This window comes from Centropristis striata, chromosome 1, assembly GCF_030273125.1.
Source record: "Centropristis striata isolate RG_2023a ecotype Rhode Island chromosome 1, C.striata_1.0, whole genome shotgun sequence".
Taxonomy (NCBI): Eukaryota; Metazoa; Chordata; class Actinopteri; order Perciformes; family Serranidae; genus Centropristis; species Centropristis striata.
In genome coordinates this window covers 27,759,872-27,773,356 of record NC_081517.1, presented here as the reverse complement: position 1 = coordinate 27,773,356, position 13,485 = coordinate 27,759,872, and the positions used below count along the sequence as shown (strand labels likewise).

General features: G+C 37.7%; 1 protein-coding gene across 1 annotated transcript in view; it reads right to left on the bottom strand.

The window, feature by feature from the left end:
- The window catches only part of tusc3 (tumor suppressor candidate 3), a 75,135-nt gene that overhangs the window by 35,367 nt on the left and 26,283 nt on the right, over positions 1-13,485 (bottom strand). Inside the window, exons 2-4 of the mRNA XM_059337059.1 lie at positions 11,890-12,059; positions 5,020-5,137; positions 723-863 (exon numbers count right to left, since the gene is read on the bottom strand). Of these exons, the coding sequence (XP_059193042.1) occupies positions 723-863; positions 5,020-5,137; positions 11,890-12,059 (429 nt within the window). The remainder of the gene's footprint in view (positions 1-722; positions 864-5,019; positions 5,138-11,889; positions 12,060-13,485) is intronic.

Below are 13,485 nucleotides of genomic sequence, written 5' to 3'. Positions count from 1 at the left end.
CAGCTTGATGAAGCAGAATGTGATTCAGTTTGTTGGTGGGGAAAAAGCAAAGGAAACCCATCACAACACTAACATGTATTTGTTGTTACGAGTTTGGAATCAATTAAATCAATCATTAAAGTGTTTGTACACGGAATAAAGGGCATATGGCGGTAGCTGAGCTGGTGGCTATGATAATGGTGCTAATGCCACCACAAGCACTCCTAAGAATGGCAACAATGGGGACGAACAATGTAACCTGAGGGGGGACCAGCGGGTGGCTGTTGTGCTGCTGTGACAACACCGGGGGTTAACACAGCATAACTAGCGATAACTGCCATATTAAAGTGCCGCATGCACGTGCGGCCAGGCTGGCTACCACAACAATTTGATATTTGCTGTCAACAAAGAAGAGAGACGCTCTGATTGGAGGGAACATGACTTCATTCTCTGGTCAGGAAACCATTACCGCATGTTATCTTTACATAGCAGATAGTTGATTACTGCTATATTGATGTTTTGCATGTTGTGTGCAGCCTTTTTTAGTTTTTTAATCTTCAAAATTGGTTGAATTTTCAATTGATGTTGAAAAACTATTTCAGAAATGTCTTTCAAATCCACTTTGTTTGCATGAACTATATTGGGGTTGCATATACAACTGTATATCTTTTTGCAAATGTGTGCATGCATCTTGCAGAATGTGCACGTGTGTGTCTGTGTGTGTGTGTGTGTGTGTGTGGTACCTGAACATCTGTGCGGTCTGCAATCCACTTGGCCAGCTGCTCTGAGGCAAAGCCAATCCTTTGCAGGTCAAACGTATCAGCTCTCTTGGGCTTTCCTTTTGCCGGGAAATGCATGAAGGTTGGAGCGCTGTTCATGTTCAACTAGACAGAGAGAGAGAGACAAAAACAAGGGAGGGGGGTGTCAAGTTAATGTCATCTCTGGCTGCTCAAACATACGACGTAGCATATCAGCTATAGATAAAGATACAGATTGGTTGTAAATATCAGATATCTTACTTGTCTTCTAAACGTCAGAAGGTGAATGAGTAAAAATGTTCTAAAATCAACAATGCCTGACATTTTCTGTGCCCTCTATTTACCCATGCCTGTATGTAGGAATATCAATTTCATTTTTGTTAACATTGAAATCAACACATTAAACAGCTGGTTCATTCTCCAAAGTATGTCCTTATTACTTTGTGCTTGGAATAATGTAATTCTCGCTCAGCCTGACTTAACCAAGCCATATTTACATTTTTATAACTTTTTAGAACATTAAACAGCCAGCTTACACTCCAATAAATAAAAGTATATAACTGTTGTGACATAAATGTTGACACAGTATGTATTCCATCAGGAACCTGGCCCGAACACGTAAACAGCTTTGTAAGTGAGTGATCCCCAAAGTTGCAGTGGCAGTGGCACAACCCTAAAAATCAGTCAGCGTTGGAGTTATCCTTACTGACAGCGAGCATCACAGAGAAAAGCTGCAAACATTCACTCTGCTTCTATATCAGCTGTATTCTGATGCTGCACCATGTCTATGAAGTGCTGCTGTTGGCTCAAAACTACATTTGCACATGAATGGAGAGAGGCTGTCCAAATCCTGCCCACATGTTCCAGCCACCACATGTCCAGATGTCACTCCTCACAGATGTTAATACAAATATACAATATATTATAAAGATTATACTAAATTAGAGAGAAAGGATATTTTGTTATGCAGAGTTATCCAGTTGTTATATATATCCTACTCATATCTGACTGGATTTCACAGTTGTGCTATGCAGCTGTACATTGTACGAAAATATAAGTAGTGACACTGTATCGGGTAGAATATATCAAGTGACTTGGCACAAGTGAGGTGACAAAAAGTAACCCTCCAAGATCATTAAATAGAAGAACCACATGATGGTATTGTATTTCCATCATGTTTCTCTGTGTGTATTGACCTAATTACAAGACAGTAAGTGGGTGTGTTGGCTATCACAGCTAATAATTCGTTAGGGAGGACATCTCCAATAATTATATATTTGCATAAATATATTCTTCTGCACAAACGCATTACATTCTGTGTTTTCTCCTCTACACACACACACACACACACACACACACACACACACACACACACACAAAGCTAAATAAAGGCAACTGGTATAAGTTTCTCTTCCTTCCACTCTCCCTCCTTCCATGTTTTTCACACCTACTTAACTCCAAATCCCAGGACTCCCAACAATTATCAGCAACAATAAAGTCAACTGGTTTACTCTCGTCTGCTTTCCCCAAGACACCAGGAGAAAAAAGGAGAGGAGTTGCAAAGGAAGGAAATGAGCAGAGAAAAGAAAGAAGACAGAAATAAATAGGAGAGTTGTTACGTATGGAGGTTATTTACCTCCGTTAGCTCAGAGTTTCATTATATAGGAGACACCCATTATTTAAGTGTTAAAGGTGAGAGTGGATTAGATGCATGTGCGCATGCAAACATATGCATACCACTGTGAGAACATGTACATCTACAGTATTGTGCAAAAGTCTTAAGGTGTGGAAAAATGCTGGAAAATAAGAATGCTTTCAAAAATAGAAATGCTAATAATTTTTTTTACCAATTAACAAAATGGAAAGTGAGTGAACAGAAGAAAAATGTCAATCAAATTAATATTTTGTGTGTACCACTCTTTGCCTTGAAACCAGCATTAATTCTTCTAGGGATTTTTTTCCACACCTGCCTAAGACTTTTGAACAGTACTGTATGACTAAATTTCCATGAAAAAAAAAAAAAAAAAAAAAATACATTTATACATGGACATCGAAAACACACATGCACACACTTTAAGAAAAAAAAGAAGAACAAACGGATATGAGTGTAATTAACTTCCAATTAAGCTTTGTGGGCCTAATATTTTTTTTTCAAGAACAGATGCAAATAGAATAATTAAAAGTAAAAGGCCTTGAGAAGAAGTAAGAAGTCGCAAGGAAGCCACAAGGCAAGAATTCACAATTAAATCAATAAAGGAAAAAGAAACAATAACCAGCGAAATAGGAAGAAAAGAAAAAATGTTGTAGGGACTATGTTTTAATGGCACTAGATTAGTAGGTCTAAAATAAATCAAGATACAGAAAAAAAGAATCAGAAAGAGGCTATTTTTAACAGAGCACAGCTATTTAAAGTTCTAAGACTAAGACATTTAGCATACAATAGGACAACTGGGAATTTACCTCTGTATTTTGTATCTTTTTCTGTATTTAGGTAAAGCCATTTTCTTTTTAGTGATTTAGTATTTCTGATATCACAGAAGCCACATCAGAGAAAGCACAGAGGAACAAAGTCTTGTAGTTAGAAAAAAAATGAATTGTACTTTAATAGCAGAATACAGAAATATAATTATTTACAAGCCTTAATTTTTGTCCCTAGTTTGTGGGAGAGCCCGTCTTTATTTTGATTTCACGGACATAACAAGATACAAATGTATGTATATCCAAAGTAGCAAAGTTAAAGCCACTGTGACTCGCTGTCAAACCTGCTGTAGACCATCAACGTCAATGCGAAGCAGAGCCTGTAATCTGAAGTAGATAATAAATAAAACGCTGTTTTCATGACATTTCACTGTTAAAGTCGAAGTCATCTATTAGAATTAGGCAGTTTTTACTTCCGTCGCTATCTTCTCATCATAGTGGACTCAAAGTCAGTTTTACCTTTTCTGGTAAAGTGATTCTAACAAATCCAATTTGCTTTGTGTTTTTCTTTTCAAACTTGACACCAGCTGGGGTTATATAGGTTGACATTTATCTTTAAATTGTAAATGTTCATTTTCATATGGTAAAGGTAATCTTTAAGGCTAAACCACTTCAACCTAACTTTGTTTAGTTGGCTCAGCACAAATAATTCATGTACTGCACTATTTTAAAAAGTAGTTGTTACTACCATCAGTTTCAATGGCCCAAGAAAATTAAGCTAGTATGTTACAATTACCCTTACAAATCTAGTTGGACTGACCCCTGATAATTGATTAACAGGAACACAAATACATCATGTTGACCCAACATATTTCCATTTTGTTCACTCAACAAAATGGTTTCTCACTAAATTAAAGCATTTTATTTACGTGGAAATTATTTCCATAATTGTATTACATTCTGGGAACAAGTTGGTTTTTTTTGTGTGTATATTAAGTATAAGTTTATGTAATGGTAGAACTCCAAGACATTAGTTACAGTCCTACCTTAGATCACAAGCTGGCTTCCAATACGAAAATAAGCATTGGTGACTATAAAAATTACACTTACCTACCAACCTTTACAAAATAAGTAACAGAATGTAACAAATGTGAACAACACTGAATATTTTGGACCAATTCTTTCAAACCTTTCCACACAGATTATGAGGATTTTCAAGGACCCTTTTTACTTCCCACACGCCAAAGTCAAAAGACACAGAAGCAAGTACAAGACTGAACACATGACTCATCAGTGCCTCTATTAGAGATTGGTGAATGTATTGTGTGTTGTTTGCATGTGATCCAAAGCATCTAATTAGCTTTTCTCTGGTATGCTTGCTTGTTTGCCCTTTTAAATAGGATGCACCAGTGTCTCTTTGTATTACACTGTGTGCTATTTCAGAGTGTGTAAACACTCCATCCACATGTGTATGTGAGTGTTTGTAGCTGCCCTTTGTGTGTGTGTCCTTGTACGCCTTTCAGCCTTTGCAGGATGTTATGTGTTGTGTTTCTTTTTGTGTAGGTGACTTTCTGTACGTGTACTTTTTGCCTTTTTCTCTAAGGTTTTCTGGAAGGTTATTTGCTGAACTACTGCAGATGTTCTGAGGCAAATCCTTACTAAAAAAAATCAGCTAGTTGGCCCTTGGAATGAAGGAAGGGTCTCTTGACCATGTGTGGCAGCTGTCCAACACTGGTTGACCACAGTGGGAAGGAGGACAGGGATTGGTAAAATTTTAAAGTGATTATATTACCCCCAAAGTATTTACCACACGATGGCACCTTTCTTTTGCTTGCTGTATTTGGGATAGATAACAACTAGTTACCTGTTGGAAGACATCAGCTCCCTCATCGTAGTCCACGACCGTAAAGAAGAGTTTGTTGGAAAATGCTGATGAATAACGCCACGAATTTGCCAGGACCTGGTACTCCTCATTCGCCTGCCTATGAGATGGTAATGAGACAGGCAGAAGGAATAAGAAATAAAAATCAACAAGAAGATGAACCAAATTATATCACATATTATAGAGGTGAGGGAAAAAAACGATACAGCATAGTAGCGCAAAGTATCAAAACTTAATGTTACGTATTTTTGCTGTTTTGGCCGTAGTGGGCTCACTTATAGGAAACTACAGTCACCCTGTGCATCAGGATATCGTGTCGGGAAGTTGTCGAAACAACGCTGCAAAGTTAGGCTTTTTTTTACGTTTCATTCACAAAATTTTGTTTAGTTTGACTGAATACTTTGTTGGTCAGTCTGTGGGTTTGACTCTTATTGTGGAGAAATAAAAACACTAAAGAGAGATTAATAGACTGAGAATTTTCTCTTATTTGACAAAACAATTCTTAATTGAATTTAATTTTGTGGACACAAAATGCAATTTAACAGTTAAATCGCAATATATTTTATCACAATGCTCACCATATTGCAAAATGCTTAAAATCCCAACAATATCGTATCGTGACTCAAGTATCTGGATAAAATCGTATCGTGGGGCCTCTGCTGATTCCTACCTCTAACACATTACATCACTTTGTAATAGATATTTCATTATTAAATTAAATTTGTGCAAACCTACCACCAGCAGAAAGGAAGCAATACTGTGGCAGGCAAAAGAGAAAGTTTAGTGTACTCTAGATGTCTTGTTTACACAGACGACGATTCCCCTCTCCCTCTAAGTATGTTAAATACCCAGTTTTAGTTGGCATTTCAAGTTATTTCCCCATTTATTTACCTGCTCTTATTATTTTTCAGAAAGTATAATTTTGATTCTGACAGGCCATAGTTAAGTGCACTACACAGTGGCCGAAATAACAAATGTGTTACTTTTCTTTCATAAAGAAAAAGAATAAAATAGAAAGTCTTTGCAATAAAAAAAACCCATGTGAATGAAATGTCGCCGTACTAGGATAAAAAAGGTTGTCCCTTCCCTCCTATCCCACAGGGGTTCTACATTGAATAGTACATAGATACAAAGCTTTACAACAACACAGCAAAGTGCCCTTGCATACATTAAAATGCCATACATGTACAGCAAGCCAGCAGCTGTTTAGGCCCACGCCTGAGCAGTCTGTCCTCTAGCCCCGTGCATTCTAGTTATAGATTGTTTCGTGTGTAATATGTTCAGAAAAAGACATCAGCCATTGTGTATGGGTGAATGAATAAGGGGAAATGAATGCATTTATGCATGAAGCGAAAAAATAGGGGTATAAAAGAAAATAGGAGGACAACATCACCAGAAAAGGTGACCTCAAAAAACATTGAAAAAATTGAAGACAGAGATATAAGAAGAAGAAAGAATGGACAAAAAGAAGATGCAGTGAGAAAATGGAGGGGTCCATTTGCCTTGGCAAGGTGTCTCTCTTTATCCCATTGTCTCCATTGATGTGAATATACTACATTTACATTTCTCTCCTCGTCAAACCTCTTGTCATTTAATTGATATTCTGTTCAAAGAAAGCCTAATAAAGGTGTTATTTAACTAGTCGTGGACTGTCCAGTCTTTCCTCCTACATGACAAGATAAACACTGAAATGCCAAGAGGCAGTCTCCCTTTTCTATTATTTCTCTCTCTCTCTCTCTCTCTCCCTTGTCTCTAACATTAGCTATATGGCTCTTTTCTTCTGCTAAAACTTCACTTTGACATTGTGTCTTATGTCAACTGCCTCTTGTGCTGGTTTTAATTAGTGGGAAATTGTCTGTCAGGTCGTGTTATGTGCGGTGATGTTACATTGTTATCTGTGCGGCTAATGTTAGGATGGTCTCTTTGAAGTGTCTACCGTTTCAAAAAGTCTGCTGAGATGAAGTTGAAACTCAGGCCAGCAGGCTGTCAGGGATTACAGCAGCGCCCAGATCTGTCTGTAAACACGCCTTGGCTGGAGTTGTCAAGGTGTCACTGAGATATTGTTTTAATTGTTCATGTTAGTCTAGGTCATTTATTTATGCATTGTTTATTTAGCTTCAGCTTATTAACAATTGAAAAATATATATATATTTTATTTTCAGGATAAAACACTTCAATAACACTTTGCTGGTTGTTTCACAGCAGGGAAGTAAAGATGTTGTATTAGTTGCATAATTGAACATAACTTAAGTACAAAAAATATGCGTAACTTTTTACATTACACTATTCATTTTCAAACTTAATTTATACATGGAAATTAGCTTTCTTTACCTTATCTGTTAATCTGAATTTAATACAGGAATATACACAGTTGCCCATGAAGAGGGAATTAAATATTTTTTACCTCTTTCCATGAACTGATTGTGACAATGTGATTTATTGGTCATAGATAAAGTGTATGTCTTCTCAAAACTTTATTAATCAATCTCTTCCAAACATATCACAATGAAAATTAAACCACAGTTAACAGAAGATTGTGTCTGAAAATAAAATTATTCAAACTTTATGGGTGACCGTGTATTTCAGTGTCCCCTGATCAGTCTTAACTATGTGATCCCCAATTTTAAGTTTTCATCAGGTTCGTGTGAAATTTAAAAAATGCCCTAAGAGATGATGTGATGTAAAAATCATTTTCACTCTGTTAATTCGTGTCCCATCGTATCTATGCAAGCATGACAACCGACTATTTAAGTCTTATAACACCGTATCGGTCACACTAAGGCAACATAAATTAACCAGCACAACAAGCTAGGGACTTAAAATATTTAAAAAATTACAAAAACATTTAATTATTTATTTTCCAAAGCATGGTAGTGAATATGCTACAGATTGCTATGAACTTCAACATTCATACTTATTTCATACATATTTGCCCTCATATCTTATATATGTACAGTATGTATTGGCTTGTCCTCATTTATTTATGTCTTAGCTTTATTTTAATTATTTTTCTTGTGTTTGCTTTATGCATTTTTGAACACAATACATGATTTAATATTTTTTTCTTCACCATCATTTGCATCATTGTGTTTATTCAAAGAATATAGTGTAATGAGGGAGCCATATGTGGCTATGAAAATAAGTGTGTGATAGAAACCTGTACTAAATTAACATGTCCATAGGGGTGAATGCTTGGTTTATGGTCTCTGCTTGGTCTTGATTTTGATGATGTTGCTGCTATAATAAAGAATTTTTAACTTTTGTACCTCAACAGGCAGCGTGCTTTGACCTTTTTGGGGAATGAATTCCACCTTTTATAGACATTTTCTTGGCTGTTTATGTCCATCTGACAAAATAAAACAAAACCTATGGTGGGAGGGAAACAGTTTCTCTGCTACACAAAGGGAGAGAAAGTGAAATGTGTTTTTATTACATAAAAAAAACACTTCGGGCAAAGAAATAACAAAACAGCCAAGAAAAGTGGAAGTCGAAAAATGTAGGTGTTACCTATGTTTCTACCCTAAGCAACAATGTTACTAAGCAATGATGATAAAGAATCACATTAGTTAAAACATCCTAGCCCCACAGAAACCTGGGCAACCTTGAGCAAGGCACCTAACCCCTCCACAAAGCTCCCTGGGTGCAGCAATGTGCTGCCCACTGCCCCTAAGCATGGTGTGTTCACTGGTGTGTCAAAAAACAGGATGGGTTAAATGCAGAGGTTGAATTTCCCCATTGTGGGATAAATAAATATGCAGGAATATGTACAGTAGCTATCTCTCCAGGTAAAGAAAAGCTGTTTTCTGAGTTTCATCCAGCAGAAAACTCTTTTTGTTCTTTGATAGAAGTGAAGCCAGAGCTATCTCTGCATCACTGTCAGTTCTTTTTCTGCAGCCCTGAGTCATTTGACCATCTGTACGCCATGTTGCACTGTGAAAAGATACTGGCCATCAATGACACTGCTTACAACTTAACTAGCTAAAACAACTATGTATGAGCTGGGACAAAGCTTAAGAGTGATGCAGGAATGAGTACCTCAGTGATTAGCTGTCTTTTTCACTGCCTGATACTGCTCTTAATGCAGACACTCAGGTCACCATCTAACATCCATCTATTACACTTACTCTCCCTCTCGCTGCTATCGTGGCGTTAATAAGAGGATGCCTGCTGAATTTGACAGACACAAACAAACACACTGACGCACAAAGAGAAGAGAACAGAAGCAGGTAGATGAAAAAGAAAAGGGATATAAATAAAGGAATGAGGGTGATTAAGAGTGGGTTGACATTAATAAATGCATCTAGCAATTTAATAGAAATTAGTAGCCTAGTTTCTTGTTAAGAGGGAGATAAATTGCTTATGGAATAAATGGATGAAGTATGCGTGTGTGCGTCTGTGTCAAGGGTCAGCTCATAGCAAATGGTGGGAAGATTTAAGAGTGTGTGAGTAAAATGGTGCACAGCTTGCTTTGGCAGCGTGTATGTAACTATGGTTATACCAATAAAGCTAATTTCAGTTTGAATTTATGGTCAAAGCAATGACAAAGACAAAAAAAGACACTAGGTTTGTCTGTATGTTGTGTTACTACTGAACGTCTGTTCTTTCAATAAAAAGATATTAAAATTATAAAAAGAGTGTGACACACACGCACACAAAAAGCAAGATGATGCTGAGGGCTGGAGACATGAGTGATACATAAGTTATCTAATCAAGTGACTGATGAAGTAGAAGAGCGGCTGATTAGAGTAACAGGGTCAGGATGGAGAGGGTCAATGTTGAATTCATCAACTAGCTGCACGTCCCAGAGGACACCAGGACACGGGTCAACTACCTGGTTTTTACCACAGACAGAAATCTGATTTACCATTCAACATCCAGCCGTCATGAACTGAAACTGAAAAAATTAACAGCTGACTCCCTGGGGTGATCCTTAGGACAGCCAAACTCCAAACAAGACAATTTCAAATGAACAAAATGTTCAAATAAACCTTCATGAAATGAAAAAAAAAAGGTCAAAGTTCTGAGACGTAAACACGGCAAACAAGTTCACGGATATTTAGATATACAGTGCTGTGGATGAGCATTGTTTAGCTTCACTTCTATTCTGGTGAAGGCCAGAGTAAGCATGTAAGCAACCTGTCAATCAAAGGTAGCCACGCCCCAAATCATACCCTGCTTTATCTGTTGTTTTTCTAGATTGGAACATTTTTTGATGTTATAAATCAAGCAAGTTGTTGTCACATTTTGTATGGAGCTAGATAGGTCCGAACCTCTTTTGCAACCACCGTTGGCAACCCATGTTGGAATTTTGAAAGATTGCAGGCTTAAGGCACTTCCAGATTTGCTTCACTGTAGGGCTGGGCCATATGGACCAAGAGTCATATCCCTGTATATTTAGACTGAATATCGATATACAATATATATCCTGATATTTTTATCGAAAAAAAAAGCCAAATGTGACATGTCACAAGTAGTTTTATTGAAACTGTTTATTTAAGTGAACATAAATACTGTATAACAACAGGAGTACCTTTTTTTAATCAAAGCTCCATAAAGTGCACATTTAAATAAAAAAATATCTAAAATAAAAATAGCCTATGAAATAAAATAGGCCAATCTTTTCTGAAATAAATGTATTTGTATGATAAAAGAATAACGAACATTACAAAATAACTAAATATGACAAACCCTAGTAAGGGCAGCATTTATATATAAAGAAAGAAAACATTAAAACTGTCTAATTCCATGTCACATTTAAAAATATATCTATATATTTTTTGTATTGATATATCGCCCAGCCCTATTTCACTGCTCAGACAGGGAGTTTGCTGCCTGGAATAAATAACTCAAACCTGCCAAATAACACCAAATAACAATAGAGACATATTGTTGCCAAGCTGTCCATTGACAATGTTTTTACAAATAGAAATCAACAGTAAAATTGAAATGAAAAACAATGATGATGATTGCAATTCACATGGCCCCTACATTTTCACCACTGTATGAGATTACTAGTCCTCATCATACTGCAGTCGTCTTTTCAGCAGCCTTGGGTTTGTTTAGAATAGAGAGCAAAATGTGTAGAAAATGTAGTAATCTGGTATTTCAGAAGTGATGATCTAAGAAAACCGAGACTGGTTATGTATGACATTATGGACAGCGCTGACCATTCCAGAGTAGTTTATGGGACCATGGACAGCTCTAGAGTCTTGATTTTGAATCCAGTGCTGTGCAGAGCTGTCCATGGTGCTGAAATACTGGGCTTATCAGGGATAATACGAACTTATAATTGGAGATTTTGGGCTTGACCCTGCTGCATTGCACTACAATTCTGCTGCAAACATGACGCAAGTCTGCTTTTGTAAATTAAAATCCAATGTAAAGCTTGCTATTGGGATTTTTTTTTTTTTTTAAATCTCCTCTGTATTAAATGCTTTAAACTCGCAAGTGGGTAAGTAGGTCTTGTTGGCCTTGTTCTGTGTAATTTATTCATTCCCTTTTGGTAGTGTGGCTGGCTGGAGTCCCTTTGATCCAAATGTCAACGTGACCCACAGGTTTCTGTTATATAACGCTTTTCTGTGTTTCCCAAGGTATTCAAGTCTATATGTGTATGTGGAAGGATGGTACGTGAAATACCAGATGAGTTCTAGGACGTTTGTGCTTGTGTGTATGTGTTTCTGTGCGTGTGTGTGTGTGTGTGACTTGAGAGCTCACAAACTCTGGTGGAGGTGAACTTTACTGCACTGAGTAAACTCAAAGGAATACAGAGGAATGGCTGTTAATGTAGGAGCTATGCAGATAATGGCGTAGACTAAGTGCTTTTGTCCTGAGTGTGTCTGTGTGTGTATATACCTGCAGACAGAACACTGCCTTTGAGGCTGCAGGGCGGTGAACATGACGATGACAGAGTAGTTCCTGGGTGGGGCCTTGACGAAGCGACGGAACTTGTCCCCGTTCATCCGGACGACCGAACGCCGAGAGGACCACTCCATCATCTGGTCAACCTTTTCTGACAGCAGATTCTGAACACACAGACAAGGAAAAGGGCAGTGAGGACAGTGCATCCTATCAAGATTTTCAGATTCAAACAGAAACATTATTCCTGTGAGTACAACAACCCCAGTGACAGCAGGTTTGACATGAAAAAAGGTATTTTGGCATTCAAATGATTAAAAATGGTAAAAACACAGTTCAGTAGATGTAAGCTACTTCAGTGCATTTTGGAGGTACTTTAGTTTTTTTAGTATTTCAACATTGTGCTGCTTTAACTGCACCATATTTGGCGGTAAAAAGAGTCATTTTTACACAACTGTATTCATCTGAGAGGTAGGAGTGACCCCGAATAGTCAAATATTCTTTGATTTGATCTAAGCAGCCTGATTTGACGTTGCAGTAGGGGAAAATGTGGTTATAAAACAAAGGATCATTCCATTCAGACTATATGGGGGTGCTGAATGTCTGATTTACCAAAATCAAAAGGATGCATTTATTAATTGGAGCACCACAAAGCAAGCACTAGCAGAGCGCTTTTCTAAATTTCTGAAAGATTCTCTGTTCATTTCAGCAGTGGGGGGCACGTAGAAACAGCTGACAGTTGCAATTCTCCTCTCTCTTATTCACTTCCATGTCATTTCGCTTTTTTCTGTGGATTGCTACACTGTGGGGAATTAAATTAGGCCCCGAAAGTTATATTTACAACCACGAAAAGCATAAAAAAAAAGTGATTTCTCTTCTCCTTCTCAGTTAACAAACATTGGCATACCACAACTCACACACGCACACACTGTGCTCTGCTATTCTCCAAACAACCCAGACTATATGTAAAACATAAAGCTCTAACACAGAGGCATCAATGAGAAAAAAGGAAGTAGTCGGGACACCACTTATAGGAACTGCACTAGTTTCTTTTCACCATTCTGCATGGTGCAGAGCCCAGGCCAGTGCCCAAACCCGGCCCCAGCCCACCCCTCATCACCCTTGTGAATGTGAGCTAACCCCCATTAATGCTGTTAGCTCTTTCAGCACTGCTAGTGCAGTTACCACTTCAAGATGCCACCATTTTGACTCAGTCACCTCCCTGTTCGCTTGTGACATCAGAGGTGAGAGTCGTGACCAGGCAAACCAAGCCCAGACAGACTCTGAATGTTGTATATAACCTTTAGGTAAAAGATTGCGATACCTGTTCAACTACTACTCCTGCCATTGGGGAAAAACTGCATAGAGAGGCTGCAAAGACATTCTGGTACACTCCTATGAAATGACCTATTTGTGTGCCCCTAATATTACCCAGCTTCCCTACAGAATATATAAAAATTCATGATAATTTTGGCCTTAAAAAAAGGCAACGTCTCCTAAATTCGATGACATTCTGACTGTTCAATGACCAGCCAGGAGCCGCACTATATATGCTGGCTGCTTTGAAAGTCAAACATTGATGCACAGGGAGGT